General features: G+C 44.0%; 1 protein-coding gene across 9 annotated transcripts; it reads left to right on the top strand.

Annotated features, from left to right (window-relative positions):
• Positions 1-175: 175 nt before the first annotated feature.
• LOC308463792 (transcription factor IIIB 50 kDa subunit-like) lies at positions 176-22,388 on the top strand. Of its 9 annotated transcripts, none has more exons than XR_013979722.1 (7): positions 176-518; positions 4,573-4,735; positions 4,922-4,981; positions 5,662-5,983; positions 6,686-7,473; positions 21,501-21,547; positions 22,300-22,388. XR_013979722.1 is itself a non-coding variant. In XM_080982513.1 (5 exons), the coding sequence occupies exons 1-5, from the start codon at positions 435-437 to the stop codon at positions 7,392-7,394; spliced, it is 1,338 nt and encodes a 445-aa protein (XP_080838639.1). In that variant the 5' UTR covers positions 176-434; the 3' UTR covers positions 7,395-7,542. The 9 variants fall into 9 exon arrangements, 1 of the variants encoding a protein (XP_080838639.1); XR_013979724.1 differs by lacking the exon at positions 22,300-22,388 and adding an exon at positions 20,751-20,839 and having other exon boundaries at positions 21,501-21,551; XR_013979725.1 differs by lacking the exons at positions 176-518; positions 22,300-22,388 and adding exons at positions 2,143-2,254; positions 20,751-20,839 and having other exon boundaries at positions 21,501-21,551.
• The last annotated feature ends 755 nt before the right edge of the window (positions 22,389-23,143 follow it).

Here is a 23,143-nt window from a genome sequence, read left to right as displayed (position 1 = left end):
GTGACAGTGTGGTTTTCCTTGCTGCTGTATCCCTTTGCCGGGTTGCTGCGCTGTGGGAAGCACCGCTTGAGGCTTCGTTTGGCTGCTGGCTGGGCTTTCTGCCTTTGGGCCTTTGGCTCGGAGGGTGTGTGTGTGTGTCTGTGTGTGAGAGAGAGAGAGAGAGAGAGAGTGACTGTGTCACTTAAGCTGATAGGAGGAATGCTGTAGCTTCACACACTTACCTTCACACAATGTGTAATTAACTTAGGGAATTTTTTTACCGCAGGATGTCAGTACTTTATATTTACAAGGGGATCTGAGAGATGAATGGGAGATACGGTTTGTCAGTATTAATGGGACAGCTAAATAGAAACTTAACCCCAAAAGTTAGGACCAAGATTAAAATCCTGACAGGGTAACTTTGCTCACTAGTAACATTGAACCATGAGGACGAGATGCTTGGACAGTGTTCTCGAAGCTACCAGCATGAGTTTGGCCAAACTGGGGGAAGCAGTGGAAGACAGGAGTGCCTGGGACAGGTGAGGCTGCTGATCCCTTATTTTCAAATCTGAAAGTTGACAGCTATGCTGGGAATATGTCATATTGATTTGTTTCAATGGGCCTACTCTCAGTAGGTCTAATGTTGGATACAACACATTGCTTTTTTGCTGTTGCGCGCATAATTGTGCTTCTGTTTATCAGAAGAGGCCAGGACTGGTGCAAAACTGCCTCTCCACCTATAACCTCAAAAAATCCTGTCCCTTGTCCCCCTGCCCTCCAAGATTTCAAGCATTGCTTAAATGAGAACATTTTTGAATTTGTTGTATTCTGAATGCCCATCACTGCTGCACTCTCATAGATGCTGTGTGTAGCAGCATCTTAGAGCTTCAGCTGTATTTTGGAATTTTGGGGTCCCCTGCTGCAACAAAAATCAGATTTAAGCTGGTTAACACCTTTGTTCAATAGGCAAATTTATAGAAATGTGATGTAGCAACTTTTAGGGAGAGCAGGAAGTGTAAAGTAAGGGCGCCATCTGCTGGTTTGAGTTTTGCTCATCCATAATTTGTTCATAATAACGCAGCATTAAATTCCCTTGTGTGCAGTGCATGGCTCATAACTGTATATGGTGTGTGCATATGTAAGTTTCTATAGTCCTCCATTCCTTCCTATGAGGGTTGCTGAAGGTTGAGGGCTTGTGCAAGTTAGGCTAGGAATGGAAGAGAGTGTCTTGTAATACTTCTCTTGGAGATGCCACAGGTCCCCTAGCACAGATGTGCAATCACATCCCCACAGTAAAACTTTCAGGTTCCACTTGCTGTTTCAAGAATTGTTGTTTACCCATGTTTTAGGTTTACCAAATGGTTTAGGTTTTAGCTGTTTGACTGTTAATAAACATCAGTTCCCCCAAAGTGGAAGCATTTTGCTGCTAGGATTATTTTATCAGGTCTGGGAAATGTGGTGCCAGTTTCATAACCACAGCATGCGCAGCTGCACAGCACTGAAGCTATTATCAAAGTGCTAAATGATCGGTCTGATTGTTCTATCCAGAATATGACAGTACTTTGACATAGCACTCTTGAAATACCCTTAGAGAATAGGGCAGAAACTTGCTCTCTGCTTCCCTAGAGGGCAAGACTAGATTTAAGTCACAGAAAGGTAGATTTTGGTTGAATCCAGATTAAGGCTACAACCTGAGTCAACATGGCTAGATTTGCAGAGTATGTCTCCAGTCCTAAGTGTTGATATTAATATTTCCCCCTATTACAAAAGGAGCTAGGGTCTCACCCACTCAAAAGTATTCCAAGGGGAACTTATTTTAAATGAAAAATGCAAAGAAAAGATCAGGAAAGATGGGGTGAAAATGAGGCAAAGGGAGGCTGCTAACAGACGATTTACTACAAAGATGGAAAAGGAAGTCTTCTGCCTTCCTGGTGTTGTTTTTTATTTTATTTTTATTAAATTCCAAGCATAAACTCCGAGAAAAGGAGCTTAAAAGGCTGGAACTTCAGCTCATTCCCGGAGATTTGACAACCCCTCAGTCCAGACACAAATGCTCCAGCCTTTGCGAAAAGGCTGTCTCGCCGCATCTCGAGCTGAGCGGCTCTGGCGGAACCTTTGTCCTGCGCACCCTTGTTTCTTTCCGGAGGCCGCTTAGCGTTGGAGCGCGTCTGGTCCCGATTGCCCCGTTGCCATGGGGATTGCCCGGAAGGAGCGTGTGCCCTCTTGAAAAAGCTCCCCCGGCTTTTTCCGGTGTTGCGAAAGCGGCGGCGAGGAGGTAAGTCAGCCCGCGTAAAGGGGGAAAGAGGCTCCTGGGTGGCTGTCTAGGAGCCAGGCCGGGTTTTTTTTTGGGGGGGGGGATGTGGGATTTTTTTGGAGGGCATGCAACCCGCGAGTGGCGTGGGCAGAAACCCCCTTCCAACTACCGCTGATTCTGTGAGCACCGCCAGCAATCCTCCTCCTCTCCATTGTTATAAGAATTCTAAGGTCTCAAATATAGACTAAATATTCATAAATGCACACATATCTATATATATAAACCATGTGTCTGAAATAGTACGGGAGAGCAATCCTGAGGCCATTTTGACTCTCAGTGACCTCAAATACTCATCTGCAGTGAGGGAGGCAAATAGGGAAAGCCTCCCCATTGCCTTTTCGCTTGCAAATCCTGTCTTAAGGGTGTATTTGTGTATGAATAGGGTGAGCCTGTGACCTGGCTTCAGGAACTAAAGTATTAACCATCACGAAAGAATGGCCAGGCTTCCCAGGTAATGCAGTCGGCGACCATTATCAGGTATCCTGGTAGGCAGGGTTTCTGCTGTAGACTGCCTCCTATGATATATGTATGATGATTTTGGGGTGGTCTTTGGCTTAGGGGGTTGGGCAATGTCAAAAGTCTTTAAAGGTTCCTGCACACTTTTGTTGAGGGTCTCTCCCCTCCTTGGAAGGAGGGGAGGGGACTCTGTTGCAACAGAAAAATAAACATCTGCCTTGTTTTCCACTGGATTCTGCCTCCATCCATTCTTCTCTGGCCGATCATGGACTTAGGGGACTCAGATTCCCATGGGGAGTTGGGAAGCAAAAGCCAAACCCCAATTTTTACATCACCATTATCGAAATCACACAAGTCAGTTTCCCCCTCTTTTTTCTGTGTCCCCTAACCAGCCAGCAGTTCACATCTCTTCCCCTTTACCGCACTCCAGGTTGCCCTGGCATTATTCACTTGCCTTTAGGAGCCTCTGGAGAAACAAAGGAGGAGCTTTCCACAACAACTTTGTCTCCGTGCCCTTTTTTAAAATTATGAAGCACTTGTTTAGCGAATGGCTGTGGGGCAAGTCTTGCCAGGCCACCAGAAAAGTGTTCGTGGTGCTAGGTGTTTTCTTAGCACCAAGCTCTAATGGAAATGCTGGTGATGCTTCAAATGCGAGAGGAAAAACCGCTAGCCCCACATCCAGGCTCCCTCCAGTTTTGGACAAACTGTGACACCCCACCCCCACCAAGAGTCTTTTAATACAGTAGTTTCCAATGACAAGACAGGATCAGGCCCTATGTAATTTGAGCTGAGTACTTTGAGAGCGTTTCCTTCCCCTCCTAATCAAAGCTGCATTCTGCATATCAGAAGTGAAGACAGAGCCCCCACAAATCTCTGGTAGTCTTTGTAGCTCTTTTCAGAAATGTAACGCTGTACTGTAGAATCCTCAGACTGATTTTATGATGATACTTTTCAAATGTGAGAGTATGGTAGGCCTTCAAGCTAGGAGACACCTTGATTTTCAGGGAAATAAAAAGACTTTGTTTTTCTGTCTTCTCCATACTTTGTGTCCTATTATGTCTTCTAACATCCCGGCAGTGACTGTGGTTTTCGAATAGAATTTGATATACTTTAATACTTAATAAATGATAAAAAAAAATCAACAATTCTGTGGGTAATTCCAACTGGTTAGGTTGATACTATTCTTTAAACCGCCCTGAAAGCCCTGGGTATAGGATGGTATATAAACTCAATTAATAATAATAATAGTAGTAGCAGTAGCAGTAGCAGTAGTAGTAGTAATAAAGGTAAAGGGACCCCTGACCATTAGGTCCAGTCGTGAGCGACTCTGGGGTTGCGGCGCTCATCTCGCTTTATTGGCCGAGGGAGCCAGCGTACAGCTTCCAGGTCATGTGGCCAGCATGACCAAGCCGCCTCTGGCAAACCAGAGCAGCGCACAGAAACGCCGTTTACCTTGCCGCCGGAGTGGTACCTATTTATCTACTTGCACTTTGACGTGCTTTCGAACTGCTAGGTGGGCAGGAGCAGGGACCGAGCAATGGGAGCTCACCTCGTCACGGGGATTCGAACCGCCGACCTTCTGATCGGCAAGTCCTAGGCTATGTGGCTTAACCCACAGCGCCATCCGCGTCCCAGTAGTAGTAATACAAACAACTAATTTCACAGAGTTGTTGTGAGAATAAAAATTGGGTGGCGAGAGAACCATTATACCACCTTGAGCTCTTCAAAGGACACGTGGGATATACGGTAAATGTAATATATGGAAGTAATTAAATAATACCAAAATATCAGTGACCAACTGTGGACCTGATTTATGCTTTCAGGCTGCTAAGATGTCGAGCCAAAAGAAGTGTCCAGACTGTGGCTCCTTGGAAATTGTAGAGGACTCTCATTATGCTCAGAACCAGCTGGTGTGCGCAGACTGTGGCTTCATTCTAACTGAAGGGCTTCTCACAACCACATATGCTGATGAAGAACATTTACAAGGTGAGGCTAAGAATAGCAGAATAGCTCAAAACTCTTTGTATCTTACAAAGACATAGGATTTGAGATACGACTTGAAAGCAGTTCTCAAATATAGACAGGCCCTACACCATTCAACTGTTTAAAAATGGGTGCATGTTTGAGAGCTTGGACCAAAGTTTGGCTGATATCTGTGTTTTTATCTCATAGAAGTCACATATTCACGGAGTACTGGTCAGAATGAGCAAACAAGCCGTTGTGTACAGCGAGGTACGTATTCTGCATTACTCTGTTGATGCTTTGTGGAAATTAATGTGCCTGTCATCCACAAGAGCTGCATTGTTTCACTTTCTAAAAGCAAAGAGAAATTTGCATTTTTAAAACAGTCTTACCTATTTGCTGTGGGACCAACATCAAAACAACCTATTTTAGAGTTTTAGAGGTACATAGAGTCCACAGTTCAGTTTGATTGCCTGATCAAATCCCACTTGAATCATTGACAGACTGGTTAACCATGGACCAGTCTGTTTCCATTACCATTAAATGGCCATTATAATTGTGTGTACAGCTGCAAAAAATAAAAATCAGTACATAACTAAAAGCCAAATTAAAATCAAATATGAAGTTGAAACAGCAATACTAACAGCCATTCTCAATTAGAGCCCCCAAAGACTTTCATTTAAAAAAGTTCTCCATAATATCCAAAAAAAGCCAAAGTAGGCTTGGTTTGGACACTCCAGTTACACTACCACAATTGAAAATATGTTATCCATGATTGCCACCTATCTAACCTCTGAAAGTGGGAGCATGTGAAACAGAGCCTCCACAGATTATCTTAGTATATGGGCAGCTTCATACAGGCAGAGACCTACCCTGCGGTTAGATTTGTCACTGATAAACGTGTATGTGGAAACATTTCTTAAGTACTGCTGTGGTATTTCCCCCCACAGGAGTCAAACGTGTTCGGGATCTCTGCAAAGTTCTGCGGCTTCCTTCTCTGTTTGAAGATACAGCCGTGTCCTATTACCAGCAGGCAATCAAACGTCCCTGCTTCAGTTTAGTCAGCTTGGAGAAGAAGGAGATGCTTGTGGGCTGTTGCGTCTTTGTGACCTGCCGCCAGCACAACTGGCCCCTGACCATGGGCACAGTCTGCCTGCTACTCTATGGAGACAAGGAGTTGTTTGCAAAGACCTATCTACGCTTCCTGAAGGAACTGGCACTGGATGTGCCTACTCTCAGCTTGATGGATATGGTGAAAACCCACCTCAACGGGTATGTTGAAGTTCTTGTGCCCTTTCCTTGACAATACTTCTCAAAGTTGGTGTGCAGTTTCCATCATTCAGAGACAGAATTTACAAGTATCATACGGACTGTGTGGTATATTGATTGGAAGGCTGATGAAACAGCAAGCTTCTTAAAGTTCAGCAGGGATGGGTGTGGTCAGTGCTTGGATGTAGGAACCCTGTGTGTGCTGTGTGCTTCCATCATGGAAGAAATGGATATTTTCATATGTGCATGTATACTCCAACTCCCTGATTTCTGAGATTTCATCTGAGGCACTTCAGGCAGGTCCAGGCTTTTCTCTTTAGCCACAGGGGCAGCAAACTTCCTTTTTTAAACAAATAATTCTCAGAATTGTGAATTCTGCTCCTGCTACCAATCCCGTAATTGCTTGGAAATCATTCCTATTATTATTAAGGGCAAGAAGCCAACAAACAAAATTTTGTTGAGCACAAGTTAGGAAGAGTGTAAATTCAGCCCTGTCCATATAGTGCTGGTTAATGGAAGATGCTTGCCTTTTTGATTCAAGCTGCTCAGCTTGCCTTTTTGGTGTCCTTGGAAAATGCAGGGCCTTCTGCCCTTTGCCCTTTCACAGAATGCTTCTTTTTGCTCATGTCCCTCTTTCACCTATTTGTCTTCTCCATCCTGCCACATCTCCCAATCCAATGGCTTGTTTGATTTTCATCTTTCCAGCTTCAAGATTTTCCAGAATTCATCCAGCGTCCCGACTAAGTTTGTGGAAGAAAAGGAGCAGCTGGTGGCAAGGACTATCCAGATGGTGGAACTTGCCAGTGACACGTGGCTGGTGACAGGCCGGCACCCCATCCCCATAGTGACAGCAGCAGCCTTCCTGGCTTGGCAGTCTCTCCGGCCTGTCGATCGCCTCACTTGCACCCTTTCTCAGTTCTGTAAGCTTGCTGGTATGGAGGCTCCCCGGCCAGCCCACCAGAGACTGAAGGAGCTGCATAACATCCTCCTGCAAATGGCTTCTCAGCTGGGCTGGTTGCGAGTGCTGAAAGTGGACCGTCGGAGCGTGGCAAAGTACATTGGTGACCTTCTGCGGCACCGCCGTGTGCTTCTACAGGCTGCCTTCCGCATCGTGGATACTACGGAAGACCGTGACCTAGAAAACTCAGCAGCTGCGCCACTGCAGCTAATCGATGAGAGCGCTGCAACAGTAGAAGAGGCCTCCCTTTCAGGAGAGAAGCAGAAGTTCAGCAAGCGGAAACCTTTGCTCCCACCCTGCGTCTTGAACCCCGCAAAGAGGCTACGAACTCCTGAGCTAAGCCTTGAAGATTCTGCTATCGCTGGGGATGAGCCCATTTTAGACAGTGAGATAGAGCAGTACATCCGGACTCCAGAAGAAAAGGAGATGTTTAGCAAGGCTCAAGCGTGCCTGTGACCTCGAAGCTGCAAGTGATTCAGACAGGCTTGCAAGCAATAGCCTTCTGATACATATTATCTCTAGGAGGCTTAGTTTGGTAAGAATAGAGTATACACTTCCAAAGTTAATGCTAAATACATTACTTCTGGTAAATGAGCCATCATAACCACTAGAGGATTGTGAAAATTTGTGTCCTGGGCTTTTTAGACTTGTCTACCTATGTACTGTCTGAAGCAAAGGGATTCATTGGTTGCCAGATGTGATTCCCGCCCCCTGCCCCCCCCCCCCCAGCTCTCCTGTCCCACTAAGAATCTCCCGCATCCTTCAGGCATGGCTCCTTCCACCCTACTGTGGTAATAATTAAAGACAGGTTTGGGTGGCTTGGATAACTTTGGTTACTGGTAGGGACCACTAGGAACTAGTTGGCGAGGTTGATTATTTTCCTTCAACTCTGAGAAGAGGTATAGGAAGTGGCCACATTGCAGTGGTTTGCATGCTGTTTAGGACAACTTTTGGTGTAAAGATTGGCAGGCTTCCATGCGTATCTCTGGGTGAGAAGTAGTATCCACTCTTGGAAGGTTTGGGTGGAGGCAGTCAGCCAGCCTGAGCAACAAATACCTCTTTGAGTTGGCGTTTGACTTGAATTAATGTTTGTCTAGTCTACTTATGGTCCTTATAGTTAGGCATGAGAGAGTGGAAGAGAAGTGTAAAAATTTAATTGCAAGTTGTTTCAGACATTCATGCTTTAAACCTAGATCCAGAAGAAAAAGTTGTGGCTTTGCAAGCATCTCTTTATAGAACATGGTATGGTGGTTCCTGAACATGATGCCCGTGTCACTAGATAGGTGGTGAGTCAGTCGCCCTGATTAATGGAGCTGCTTAGTTAATTTTTGTCCCTACATGCACACGGTGAGGAGAGAGCGAGCGAGGGGCCTTGGTGGAGCTCCCGCTGCCAGGGGCAGTCTTACCTGCTGGGGTGTGGGGTGCATGTGTGGAGGGAGGGAGGGGGCTGGTGCCAGGCGCTGCCCAGAGAGGCCTCCTAAATATGACCCGTTGCACCTGATTTTCGCTCCTTCTTTATTTAGGCAGTCATAGCAGGACTTCTGAAGGAATGCGGATAAGGGTATGCTTTAACTTCAAAGAGAGAGTGGAAATGCGCCAGAGTGTTGTGTCAATGTAGGATTAGCTGGGTTCAGTACTTTGTCCAGTTCCAGTTGCTGCATTTTAAGGAGGAGATAGACAAACTAGAGGAGGAATCTTTCTGGCTGTGGGGGCCAAAAACTTTGACGTGTGGGTGGGGCAACCAGCATGTAAATCACATTCTGCCATTGTGACATCAAAATGTTGGCAAGTGGGTTGTCTTGACTACCTGCCAACATAAATTGTGTAGGGTTCCATGTTGGGGTTCCAGAGTGCAAGAGGCTTTGGCAGTGTTGTGCCTTGTAAGCCTCCCTGCATTGCTTCTTTCCTTCTCTTATGTCAGAGATCAAAAGGAGCTTCACGGAATTGCTTTCAAAGCCTTTTGCAAGCCTTCAATGAGCTGCAGCTTGGACAGTAGGAGCGATGGTTGAATGGGAGCCTACGTTAATGGCATCCCTTATTGGGCAGGTGAGCATGGCTTCTCCAGATTGGCCTCATGGGCAAATGGGACTGGTGGGTCACGTTTGGTCTGTGAGCTGGAGGTTCTGCACCCCTGAACTACAGCATATTCCAAAGATGGTGAGGAGTCTGGAAACCAAGTCCTATGAGGAACAGTTGAAAAAGCTGGGCATGGTTAGCTTGGAGAAGGAAAGGTTAAGAGGAGACAGGAGAATAGTTCTCAAATACTGTATTTTTTGCTCTATAAGACTCACTTTTTCCCTCCTAAAAAGTAAGGGGAAATGTGTGTGCATCTTATGGAGCGAATGCAGGCTGCGCAGCTATCCCAGAAGCCAGAACAGCAAGAGGGATTGCTGCTTTCACTGCGCAGCGATCCCTCTTGCTGTTCTGGCTTCTGGGGTCAGAATATTTTTTTTCTTGTTTTCCTCTTCCAAAAACTAGGTGCGTCTTGTGGTCTGGTGCGTCTTATAGAGTGAAAAATACGGTAACTGAAAGACTGTGATGCAAAAGGTGGAGCAGATTTGTTCTATGTTACTCCAGATGACAGATGTAAATGCAATGACTGAAAACATTTAAATAAGATGGTTTTGACTTTACATTAGGAGAAACTTCTTAAGTGTATGAGTGGTTCAAAGGCGAATCAGACGGCCTTGGGAAGTGGTGGGATCTCCTCCTATGAAGGTTTGTAAGCAATGGCTAGATGCCCATTTGCTTAGGAAGCTGTGTATTTGCAAGATTCCTGCACTGAATCCATTGGGCATTGGACTAGATGACATCCAAGGTCCCTTACTACTCTATAGTTCTGTTTGAAGATGTTGACTTCCTGCTGACTAAATGGCATTTCCAGGTTCAGAGGCAATTTACCTATGTATGTCAGAGGCTCACGGTCCACATGTCCAAACAGGTGTCAAACAGCACGCTGCGTGATAATTATTCATCTCAGCTGTTTATCTGACAGCAGCGAAAGCTAAGCTCTTAACAGGATGGATCATGGATTAAAAATGCCACTTTTAGTAAAGATTCCACTGTTGTCCATAGAGTTTACTGGGAGACCACGGGCGAGTCGCACTCAGTCTAATCAATCTCAAGGGTTGTTGTGAGAATGAAATGGGATGGGGAAATGAGAACTATGTATGTCACTCATACATAGTTATTTGAAGTAAGGGTGGGGCAAAAATGCAATAAGCAAACATTGCAAGCAGAGGCGGGATCAAACTTTTTAAAAAACTTTATTAAAATTTGAAATAAACGGCACTTCTGGCGAGGCGGCATGGCTGCAACAGCAGAAAACAGCTCCTGAAGCCAGCCAGAGTAAAAGGCTCTGTCAGGCCGACTCCTGGTCTCCCAGGACTGCTGCCGCCAGCACCGTCAGCGGAGAAGAATCGGGGGTGCCCAGGCGTCTATCAAAGGAGCCAAAACACCCCCCACAACCTTGATTGAGCCGGAAAGGCACCCGACCACCCCCCGAACAGCCCAGAGGAGCTCCAAAACCAGGAGGTCAGTGGAGATAATGCAAAGAGGGGAAAAGAAAGGGGGAGAGAGGAAGAAAAAGAAAGAAAGAAAAAGGAGCCCCAACTTTACCGCTGCTGCCCCCAGAAGAGGAGAGGTAGCTGAGCACCGGGAAGGCAATAGAGGCTCCGAAAAAACGCGTGGCTGAGCCCCACCAGAGCTCCAGCGGCAAGTAAAACAGAGGAAAGCCGCATGACAAAGGAGATCGCAGAAAGGAAGAAACTACATTTCCCCCCTTTCTTTTTTTAACCCCCTTTTTAACCCCTTCCTCCCCCTCCCTCCCTCTTTTTTATTAAAAAAGTCTTTTTTTATCCCCCCCCATATACCTACTTTTATCATTTTTCATTTTAACTCAATTTAAACCTCATTTTATTTTCATCTCAAACTCCCCTCTTAAGAATTAAAATGGCAGTACCCAGAAAAGAGCCCTGAAACAACACAGGCCATTTCCTGGGACTGCCACTTCGCCCCAGACTTTCCACTCTCTTTTACCTATCCTCTTCGTACTTTACTCATTTTTTAAAATAAAATAACTTTATTTATATTTATATATATATATATATATATATATACACAAAAAAAAACCTTTTTTTAAAAAAACTTTAATTCTCATTTTTATCTTTTACCCATACATTTTTAATTACTTTTTTACAAACAAAAGATAATAATAATAATTAGGGGGAAATAGTTTTTTTAAAAAACACACACACATAATTTTTTCCTCTTTTTAAAGCCCTTTCTGTTCTAATTGTTAGCTTCTTCTTGAGGGGGGAAACCTTCGCCTCCTGCTACGACCACCACTCTCTTTTAAAACAAAAATTTTCTCCATATCACTGCTATTGCTATTGATACTCTCCCCCTCCACTCCCCCCTTTTATTTTTCTCTTCCTTTTTGCTCTCTCCTCTCTCTCTCTCTTCACCCCTCCTTATTTTCTCCTTTTATCCCACCTTTCACTTTCCATCCCCAATTTTGTTTTCTATCCCCTTTATTTTTTAAAATCAACCCCCCTTTTTAGCCTGTTCATCAGTTTGTTTTTGAGGGGGGAGCCCTTTCCCCCCACTCCCTCTTTTAAAATAAGACTTTCCCCCCATACCATTGCCACAGTTCACCCTCCCTCCCCCTCCCCTCTCTCCCCCTCTCTTTTCTTCTTCCTTTTCCCACCCTTCCCCCTCCTCTTCTCCTTTTCTCTCCCTCCCTTTCTCCATCCCCCCCTTCCCCTAAAGGAAACACATACACACATTCATATCACCATACTTTGCCCCCCTCATACTATAAATTAAAACTACTGCTGTAATCTATTACCGCTGATATTACTATACTATCTCTCCTCTCTCTTTCAACTCGCTTTTTGTCTCTCTCTCTCTTCTCTTTTACTCCAATCTCCCCTCTCCCCCCTTCTTCTTCTTCTTTCTTTCTTCTCCTTCCTTTTTCTCCCTCCACCCTTTACATATAGCCTATTTGTCTGTCTCTGTTTCTGAGCGCACTCCCAACCCCAACTTCCACCTTAACTGGACCCCAGTACCCCGTTGGGGTATATACAACCCCCTCCTAAACACATATTTCCCCTGGCCCCACCCCTCTAATCTCTTGCATCTCTACCTGCTAACCCCCCTCCCTTTATATGAACTGTCTGTCCGTTAGTCTACCCATCTCTGCTTACCTGCCCCCCCCCCCCGCTTTGGCGGCACCGCTGAGGCAACTACAGAAACCCTAGAGAAGATCTTAAAACACAGGCTAGAAGTGACACAAATGACCACCTAATCCAAACGCTCTGTAAAAGCCACCAGCCAACAAAGCCCGATCAGCTCAGCAACCCAACAATACCCAGGAACCACCACTGCCACAACTCCTAACCACCACATGCCCTACCCCAAGAGGACGCCAAGCCAACCTCAAACCAAAACCATTAGGGAGACTGAGATGACACCAACCAGGGAGATGGCAAACAATGCTAAGACCGTAACTCCCCTCCAAGATGATGACCACCCAGTAATGAAACGAGACCTGAGGGAAATGGAAGCAAGATTAGAAGCAAGATTAGAAGAAACACTGAAGGCCACAATGGCTCCCATGCAGGTACTAATCAACAATCTAACCTCCAAAGTGGAAGCTCTAGAGAACAAGAACCAAATGCAAGAAAGAATAATAGAGCAATACCGGGAGGAGAACGCACGTGTGAACAAGAAATTGGATGAACTGGTAAACCAAATGGAAGCAGAACACAGAGAGATGAAAATTAAGCAAGCCGACCTTGAAGACCGCAATAGATGTTGTAACATCCGCTTCCGCAACTTTCCTGAAAAAACAGAGGAGAAAAGCCCAGCAGACCTAATTATACGCTGGCTGAAAAACACAATCCCAAGCCTGAAACTCGAGGCAGATGACTTGGAGAGGGCTCACAGAGCCCTAAAACCTATGCCAAAACCCAGCGGCCCCCCCCAAGAGACATCATTGTATGCGTCACACGCTACAAAAAGAAGGAAGAGGTATGGAACAACCTCAGAAACTCAAACAACCTTCGATATGGAGAAACCCCCATTCTGGCCTTACAGGACTTATCTCAGGATACCCTAAACCGGAGGAAAAGCCTGCGCCCATGCACCCAGCGTCTCCAACAAGCAGGGATCAAATACTGATGGGGCTTCTCCTTCCGCCTCATTGTAACAACCAATACAACACAATACATGGCTACCAACATACCTGAGGCCCTGCAACTACTAAAGAACCTTGAACTCGACCTCCCACCGGAATGGCAACTGACAAACCCACCAAGTGACAGCCCCAACCAGGAGGAAACAACAACAAACAACTGGACAACGGTACAGAAGAAAAAGAAACAACAGAAGCGGCACAACAATGCAAACCAATACAGACAAGCATCACGCTCAGAATTGTCCCGCCGGCCATACGACACAAGAAACCAGACCAAGATTAACCAAACCAATTCATCGCAGATGGACAACCCTACAACAACAACAACAACAACGGCAGCTGAATGAAGCAACCAGGAAAAAACCACAAACTGAAGGACTGGTGATTTCCCCCCTCTTTCCCCCTCCCCCCAAAACATAGATTTAGTTAACACCATCAACATCCCCCCCAGCCCCGCACCCCCCACAGAAATCCCCACCCCAACACCAGTCCAGATGACCTCAACCACATTCCCCATCACCCACACCTTCAACACCCCCATACTCCATACTAGGGAAAAACAACTCCTCCAACCTTAATAACACAACTCACAATCAGGCTAAAATCTGATACCCAACCAGCACTATGGTGGCACCAGAGCGTACCAGCACCCACATCCCCACCCCAACACACCAACAATGTTGCTCATAACACTGGCAACATTGCTTATGAACCTTATACCTGACAGCGACGTTACAAAGTCACTTCACACTGTCTCACTGATCACCCCCTATCGCAAACAACAGGGGGGATGGCCTGTCCTTGAACACGGCCTTCCACACCAGCTGAGACCTAGGACCAACCGGCTAAATGCCAGATGGCCCAAAATACCCCAAACAAACACCTATATGACTACATATAGGAAACTCTCTACAACTTACCCCCTACTCTTTAACCCAAATCTTACTCTAATCCCACTAGCCCCCCGCCCACCACACCCTAGGTCGGCGCAACCCCACTGGTTCTTTAAACAACACGAAGAGAGAAACACAAGACAACCCAAACGGGTTGGCAGGGAATCGCCCACATAATAGATAAGCAAGATGGCTAAGCTAAAAGCAATTACATTAAATGTGAGGGGGCTGGGAAACCCCATCAAAAGAAAACGCATCACCTCATACATAAACGCCATGAAACCACACATCACCTTCCTACAAGAAATACACAACCCACCCAAAGGCAGCAAACTCCTGAGCGACCCCCGCTTCAGTCAACAGTGGGTCGCGCGAGGCTCAGGGAAAGCTTGTGGTGTAGCCATAATACTCAGTAGAGACCTGAACTTCACTGCCACAACAGTCCTCAAGGACAAAAAAGGCAGATTCGTTTTTGCTAAAGGGACACTAGATGGCAAAATCAAACTGACAATCGGCTCCATATATGCCCCAAACGCGAAGCAATTAGAATTCTTCCAGAAGACACTAAACAAATTCCTCTCCTTCTCTGAAGGGGAAGCAATCCTAGGAGGGGACCTCAATCTAAATATGAAAGGTATATCCCTGAAAGATATACACCCCACAACCCCATGGGCAACCTTCCTCCGAAGGAAACCTCCAACAACTAGGAACTCTTACAAGTTACTAAAAATGCTAAAAAACAGGGGTCTCTACGACATTTGGGGTGAGCAAAACCCGGGAGACATCAGCCATACATTCCAATCGGGACGCCATGATACAGTGTCCAGACTGGACAGCATTCTACTCACACAGGGTCTGATCCCCTCAGTGGAATCAACAAACATAGGTAACATTAAAATCACAGATCACGCCCCAGTAGCAGTCATTGTTAAAATAGGAGAAGGAACACAAACCACCCCATCGTGGTCCTTCAGTCCCATCCTAACTACAAACAAACAAATTAGAGAGAGTCTCACAAAAACCGTCCAAAACTACTTCAAGGAAAACAATGTAGACAATATAACAACCCCCCTCCTATGGGACGCAATGAAAGCGGTCACCAGAGGAGCTTGCATAAAAGAGAAAACATTCCTTAAAAAACAAACCTCCTCAAAAATTAACAAAATAGAACAAGACATCACAGCCCTCTCATCACGCTACAAACAAACAGGATCTAAAAAACTCCTCAAACATAGAACAAAAAAGGAGAGAACTAGACTCCCTAGAAATCAACAAAACAATGATCAACATTCTATACTCTAAACAACGTTTCTATGAATATGGAGGGAAAAACTCCAGATTACTAGCAAATAGATGTAGGGAAAAAGCACTCAAAACAAGAATACACTGCATCAGCAAAAAAGACGGCAACATAACATTCTCCCCCAAAGAAATAACCTCAGAATTTGCAGAATTCTACTCCAACCTATACACATCCCATAACCCACCAGAGAAGGAAATCAGAAAATTTCTAGCAAGACTGACCATGCCTACCCTAACTGATGAGGAACAGGAATTCATGGACAGCCCTGTCACCCCAGAGGAAATAGATGCGGTCCTCAAAAACCTGAAACCACACAAAGCCCCAGGCCCAGACGGCTTCACAGCAGAATTCTATAGGAAATTCAAAGAACCCTTGATGCCTTACATGACCTGCCTATTCAACGACATCATAAAAGGGGGCCCCATCCCCAAAACCTGGACCCACTCCAAAATAGTCTCCATCCCAAAACCACTAAAAGACAGCCTCAAAGTAGAATCATACCGCCCAATCTCATTAATAAACCAAGATTACAAGATATTCACATCAATCTTGGCCAACCGCCTAAAAATCTTCCTACACAAGTTAATAGCCCCAGACCAGACTGGCTTTGTCCCTGGCCGCAATATAACAGACCCCATCAGGAAACTACTGAACCCGATCGAACACAGCAAAGCAACTAAACTCCCATTGACATTTATGTCCCTAGACATCCTCAAAGCCTTTGATTGCTTAGAGTAGAAATACATATTAGCAGTACTAACTAACATGAAATTTGGCCCCAACTTCCTACAAATCCTCAAACAAATATACTCCCAAGCCTCAGCAAAATGCAGAACTAACAATATGGATTCTAATACTATAGCTATCCAAAGAGGCACGAAACAAGGATGCTCACTGTCTCCCTTCTTATTTATCCTGGCTCTGGAACCCCTAGCAATCCGCATCCGAGCAGCCACAGACATCAAGGGAGTGGAAATAAAAGGCAGAACCTATAAATTAGGGCTCTTTGCAGATGACCTAATGGTCACAACACCAGACCTCATAAGCACAGCAACCTCCCTAATCAGAGAACTCAACACATTTGCAATGGTGTCGGGCCTACAGGTAAATTTTACAAAGTCAGAAGCTATGTGCTTCAACACCCCTCCTCACACCCAAAAAGAACTCACGAAGGTCACCAAAATAAAACTTTGCCACACCAAGTTCAGATACCTAGGGGTACAAATAACCAGAAACCTCAATAAATTGCACCTCCACAACTACAAGCCCCTGTGGCGACAAATTAACAAAGACCTAAAGAGATGGAATAACATGAATTTCACTCTCTCAGACAAAATAGCCATGATCAAAATGATCACACTGCCAAAACTAACCTACCTATTCCAAACCCTCCCAATCTGGATCCCCTCAACCCAACTCCGCAGTTGGCAGAGAAAACTACACTCTTTTATCTTCTCACATAAAAAACCAATAAGCCCCAAATACCTGCACCTCCCTACCTCAGAAGGAGGATGGGGAATCCCCAACATAGAAGCATATTACATTGCCAACCAAATACGCCATATAATCCCATATATACTCAAAGATGAGACAAAACAATGGGTACACCTAGAGAGGGACACAATTGAAAATACCTGCACCACAACATACCCACTCCTCCCAAACAAACTAAAGAAAATTCCCACAACACTCAACAGGTACACACAGACCATGCTCAAAGCATGGAAAACACAAATAGGCAAACTATCCCCAACCCCATCCCCACTAATCCCCCTGGCGTACCACCCATTATTCCACCATGCAGCACAAAACCTCCAGATAAAAAACCTGGCGAACCAAAGGCTTATATCGCCTAATAGACTTTTATAAAAATAACAAACCTTTGTCAACACAAGAAATACAAGACAAACTAGAAGACACCCAAATGCTCTGGTTAACACAACACCAACTACATGCCCTCTTAAACAACCCAACAGTAAAATTAGCAGCAACTAGGCCCCTGACAACCTTTGAAAACCTCCTCTTAACAACAAAGGGAAACGGAAATATACAAAATACTACTCCAAAATCCCACAAACCACCTAGACGCAATCAAAAAACAATGGGAGAATGACATAGGCTATGAGATTATCCCCACTCAATGGACCAGAATGTGGTCTAAACCCCCCTTTAAATCCATATCAACGAAAAGAAAAGAACTCACACTGAAACTCACCTACAGGTGGTACCTAACACCAAGGAAACTAGCGCTAATACGCCCAGGAACCTCACCAAAATGCTGGAGAGGGTGCACCTCCACAGGCACATACCTCCACATGTGGTGGGAGTGTCCCAAAATCCAACTATTCTGGACAACAGCCATTCGAGAAATATGTAAAATAACTAAGCAAGTATTAGACATCACTCCAGAATTGGCCCTACTAAACATCTTCCAAGACAGCAATGCCCATTTACACCACAAAGAACTCATAACCCACCTACTTTCAGCAGCCAGAAACACCATAACCAGACACTGGAGAGACCTGTCAGGAGTAAGCATAGACCAATGGTACCAAATAGTATGGGAAACTAATAAACTGAAACTGACACGGGGACAAACAGAAGAAGACACCTTCACCCCGGTATGGCTCCCCTTTATCACATACACAGCCCAACAAGACAATAACAATAATCCACCAACAGCATACAAATCAATATGGCTAACCTGATCCAAAACATCCACCCACCTCACTCACACACGAAAACAAAGATCACCACAGCCAATCACAAGCAAACAATCACACCCTAGGCCAACCCCAACCTCCCTCACCACCAAAGGAACACAAGTGAACAACACAAGCAACGCTGACACCAAACTCTACATACATTAAGCATAGTAGAAACACCGCCACCCGACCCCACCCCCATCCATCTTCCCTCCCTCCACCCCCTTTCTTTTTTCATTCTTTTTTCTTCTCCCCCTAATGCCTCAACAAATGAAACAGATTTGTAAAAATGTTACATGGGGATAAAAATACGAGGCATTACACTTACTTATGTAAAACAAGAAAATCCTTAATAAAATATTTTTTAAAGTTTTTTTTAAATAAACAGCAGTATAATGTGCTACGGCATAATATAAAGAGTTGGTGTGGTGTAAAGGTTAGTGCCAGACTACGACCTAGGAGACCAGGGTTCAAGTGACCGCTCAGCCATGAAGCTCACTGACTGACCTTGGCTCTCAGTCTAACATAGGGTTGTTATGGGGATTAAATGAGGAGGGGTAGAATCACGTATGCCATCTTGAGCTCATTGGAGAAGAAGGTGGGCTATTAAACAATCAAGCAAGCTTTGAAGAACTTGTAAAGTATCCTGTTGATACCTTTCCTGAGCAGAGTCCTGCTGGATCACAGTAGTTGGCATACTTAATTTTATTCCATTGTTGTAAACTTCCCTAACAACCTACTTTTAGCTAAAGGGAAGAATAAATACCTATTAAATAAAATAATTTGTATCCTGCTTTGGATAGCGGTTATCTCAATGCATCCAGGAAACATGCAAGCAGGGTGTGGAACCGCCAGCTCTTCCTCAGTTTGCTGCCTTGGCAACTGATATTCAGTGGTATTAATGCTTGTGAACATGGAAGTTCCATTAAGTTGTCAAGGCGAGTAGCCGATACAAATTTAGTTAATTCCTTTATAGGGCCTCCTAAACTAGGGTCCATCTCCCAATCGTGAATCCCCTAAACGTTGGCATCTTTGTCTTCTCCTTAAATCTTGGATTGCAAGAATTTCTTTTTCTAAGATGTGTGCTGCAACACATGCATTGTTTTAAAACAAAATATGCTTGCTTCAGAACAGTTTGTTTTATATTTGTACAAATTATTCAGTAGGTTAATTGACTAAAACTCATGATCAGTTAAGTTTTCTTTCATAGGTTGATAGCTCTTGGGATTTCACACCTACCCAGTTATGCTTCATATTGTGCCATTTTATGTATAAGGTTTAAACCAGTGCGTAAGAATTTTAAAAAATCTGCTTAGCATTTATAGGGTTTAAATAGCCTCATGTACATTTTCTTGTTGTTCTTTACAAACAAGCCTGTAATGCAGATTAGTATTATTCCCATCCTGACTTGTGTAATATAACCACTTTGTAAGTTCACTGCAAAAGCAATATTCAATCCAGGTTCCTAGGTAGCTTTTTAGCCACAATTTATCTAGCACTGTCAGGTGAGCTGTTGTGGACATAGCTCTATTGGCCAGCAATGATATTTGAGTTTCACATCTGAAGAGCAACAGATTCAAATATAAATACTGATAAAATAAATAATGTGCTATAGTAATTTTCCTCTGATGCCTGCTTCCATAGCTATTGTAGACCCTGCCATTAAAATGTGTATGTGCACCTTGATTCTTGGCTATCTGTGTTAAGAGTAGAAAAAGCAACATTTCGTAAGAATGCATAATACCCTTCTGTTTGGCAAACATATTTTTAGACTGAGCTAAACATCCTAGTTTTTAAAACTGTAAGTCACAGTGTATTACAAAAACAGTGTTTGTAAAGAACTCTTTTAAAAGTGTCTTACTGTGAATAATGGCAGCTCTCATACTCAAATATTTAACGTAACAAGTCCAGCAGGCTTACCAAGTTTACTTTGGCAGTCTTGACTGCTTTATGCAGCCATGATAAGTATTCAAAGTATGTTAGAAACAAATGTCTTGTTCATAACACTTTATTGTTAGAATAAACAGCACAAGTCAGAGTTGAAGCACTTTATTAGTTTTTCAGATGAAACTTGGGGCTCCAAGGTTTATGTCGGAATCTATCAATTGAGAGGTAGCTCACTAATCAACACCGCACCCTTAACATGTGGACAGACAGTGCAAAGATGCAATTCAGACCAGTTAATATTTTTTCGTCTGACGGCAGGGAGATCTGAAATTTGGATGAAACTGTTGCCAGATCTCAAGACTGGATGCTTATTCGTAAAACAGAAACATGTCACTGTACTGAAAGAATTAGATGTCAATGAGATTATTTCTGACAGGCCTTTTCCCTGATGTGGTAGTACTGTGTGTGCTTTTTGTTTTGTTTTTTTAAGGGTAATCTTTTAGCCATGCAATAACTTCCTGTACTTTGTCTAGAAATAGTTTCACCGTGCTATCCGCTGTTTTAGGAAATTGGGCCAAATGATGAGCTTTCAAAATGTGAATATAGAAAATTGCTCACTTGTGTTCTAGTGCTTTACCCTCCTCTAGTTCTTCTCTTTTGTTTCCTTTTCTGTTTTGATATGTATGCTTTTAAGGCATGCAATTTTCTGAAAATATTGTCGGAAAATTCAATATTTTGGGAGAAATTGCATGCTTTTGTACATAAGCTGCTGTTTCTGTTCTAAAACTTTCCTGGTAATGACTTTCTCATTTTCTCTCTTTCTAGCTCTGTATCCTCTGCTGTATCCCGCTCCGTTCAAGACTGTTCGGCAGAATTTGTCTTGGTTCATGTGGTGCCTTTCAGGGAGTAAGAAGGTTAGACACACTAAGATGGCATGCATCTTGGGTTTTAGTGCAGAAACAGTCTATTCTACAGAGTTCCTCTGACTGTTGATACCTTTTATGCAGATGTCTTCATGGCATAATCTTAAATGGACAAGGTCATGCTGTGGAGCTGTTATACCATAACTCATGAACTAGTAAGGCTTGCTGATGTTGCATGATACCAGAGCATAACAGCACAGGTCAGGTGGAGCTGTTAAGCGATCATGGGACTCGGCTTAGTAGCAGAGCCTTTCCTGTGTCTTCCTGCAAAATTATATGAATATTTGGGGGAACCCATTGCCCTGGACAATGGATAAATTTACAGTACAAAAGTAACTCTTTCCTGGCATGGTTCTCATTGATCCTCTGGGGGGAGGCCCCAGAAAGCAATTCTGGAGAAACACTTGTTTTGTTTGCTTATAATTATTACATGATTGTAATCCCCTTTATTGCAATTGCTGGCTAAATGCCACTAATATCAGTCTACAGACCTATCTGGCATTTTGCTTACATGGAGAACCTGACTCTGTTTAGCTTGAACTGAAAATTAACTATTTTATACGTAACAGAATCTGAGACCTTGTGGGAAAAGGGTGGGTAGGAAATATTTAAGCCCCTGATGCTGAACCTTTGCTGTTCTTTATTTGTACAGATGGTACAGGCATCACTCCAAACCAGGAAAGAAGGAAAAAAAGAGAGGTGAGATTGAGGTGGATATCCAATTCATGAGGAGCAACATGACAGCCAGCATGTTTGATCTGTCCATGAAAGATAAGTCACGGACACCATTTGGCAAGCTGAAAGACAAGCTAAAGGGGAAACGAGGCAATGGATTGCCAGACACAGCTTCAGCTATTGTTCCTAGCATTAGTCACTCCCCGGCTGACAGTGAGGAAGAGTCAAATGAGAAAGAAAAGAAAAAATCAAAGTTCAAGACCTTATTCTCCAAACCTGGTTTACAGAAAAGCAACCTCTCTCAGTCCATGTCTGTGTTACCTTTTCTCCAACCGGTTACAGAGAGAGTTCGACTTAATCCCAGTCACTTTTCATCGCGGTGGAGTGATAGTGATGATGACACTTTAACTCCTGTTTCAGAGAGTAAGTATTGTCTATTGAAAAGAGAATAAATTTCTCAAATGTTTTAACAGTTGTGTAATTTACAAAGTGTGCTAAGTAGTAAAATGTGCCATTTCTTCATAATAGTTAAAGCTGGACTTCTTGTATTATTTAAAGACAGTGCTTGGAAGCTGTGAAGAAACAGAAGTGTTTTCATGATTGTGCCTAATAGTTGTAAATGAGAGGATACAGGTGGGTCTCAGTGGTCTCCAACCTCAGTGTACTGCTGTTGTTAAGAGCCATCAGTTGATCTAGGGCTGGATTAGGTATTAGTATTTTCAGTGGTATTGGGACTTGTGCTTTCACTATTCTGATGCTGATTTCTTTCTTTTCAGAACCCTCCACAAATGAGGGTCACAGAAGAGGTCATAGCTCAGATAAGAGCAGCACTGCGTACCTCCGAATCACAAAGGCATCCTTGAACCCTTTTGATGAAAACATCTCAGCGGAAGAGAAGCCAGAAAAAAACTCAGCTTCTGTGAAACCATCTCAGACCAAACGCGTCAAGCCCAGGTTAGTCTTGAGAAATGATCTTTTCAATTGAATTTTGAGATCTTGAGATGCTTTAAGGCTATTGCCACCCAGTGGTTTTCATTGTATGTCATAGAAAATATTTACAGGCTGAGTAAGAACTTTCCTCCTGATAGGGCAGGCATGCCCTGTGTAGGTTTCAGTTGATTAGTAACTCTGCAGGTAATTTGTAGGGTTTCTGTCTCTAGCCTTCTTGAAAGGAGAGAAATGACAGTGCATGCTGCCTTCAGAACAAAGATGATCCACTTTCTTGCAAGGGGAGGGCAAAGAGAGCGAGTCAGTCCCTCTTCTGCCTCCAGGATGGAATGCTGTCTAGCAGAGAATGTAATCCCCTTTATTGAACTTGGAATTATTATTCCAAGGACTTAACTGAGAACCATGAAGCTCTAGACAAAGTCTGTAAATATGTGACACATGACACACTTAATCTAGCTTTGAAGTCCTGTGACAGAAAAGGTGAAATAGAAATATAGGTAACTCACAATGCTTATTTTACCTACGTGATTGCTGATTTGGGCCGGGGGGTGGGGTGGAGCAGAACAAACAAACAAATGGAGAGTGGAGGAAACATTGCAGAGCAGCATCCTAGAGCCCTCGTGCTGCCTGCTGAGAACCAGGTAAGCGAGACACCTGGTTCTGAGGGTTCCT

The sequence above is a fragment of the Podarcis pityusensis genome (assembly GCF_964106645.2).
Source record: "Podarcis pityusensis genome assembly, chromosome: 15".
NCBI lineage: Eukaryota > Metazoa > Chordata > Lepidosauria > Squamata > Lacertidae > Podarcis > Podarcis pityusensis.
The sequence above is the reverse complement of the archived record's forward strand: the minus strand, read 5'-3'. Positions and strand labels throughout refer to the sequence as shown.

Excerpts from the sequence above, each read along its gene's own strand:
- LOC308463792 (XM_080982513.1), top strand. The coding sequence starts at position 435 with ATGCTTGGACAGTGTTCTCGAAGCTACCAGCATGAGTTTGGCCAAACT. Across the intron at positions 519-4,572 it reads GACAGGAGTGCCTGGGACAG|GCTGCTAAGATGTCGAGCCA; the intron begins GTGAGGCTGCTG and ends TTATGCTTTCAG. Across the intron at positions 4,982-5,661 it reads AAGCCGTTGTGTACAGCGAG|GAGTCAAACGTGTTCGGGAT; the intron begins GTACGTATTCTG and ends TTCCCCCCACAG.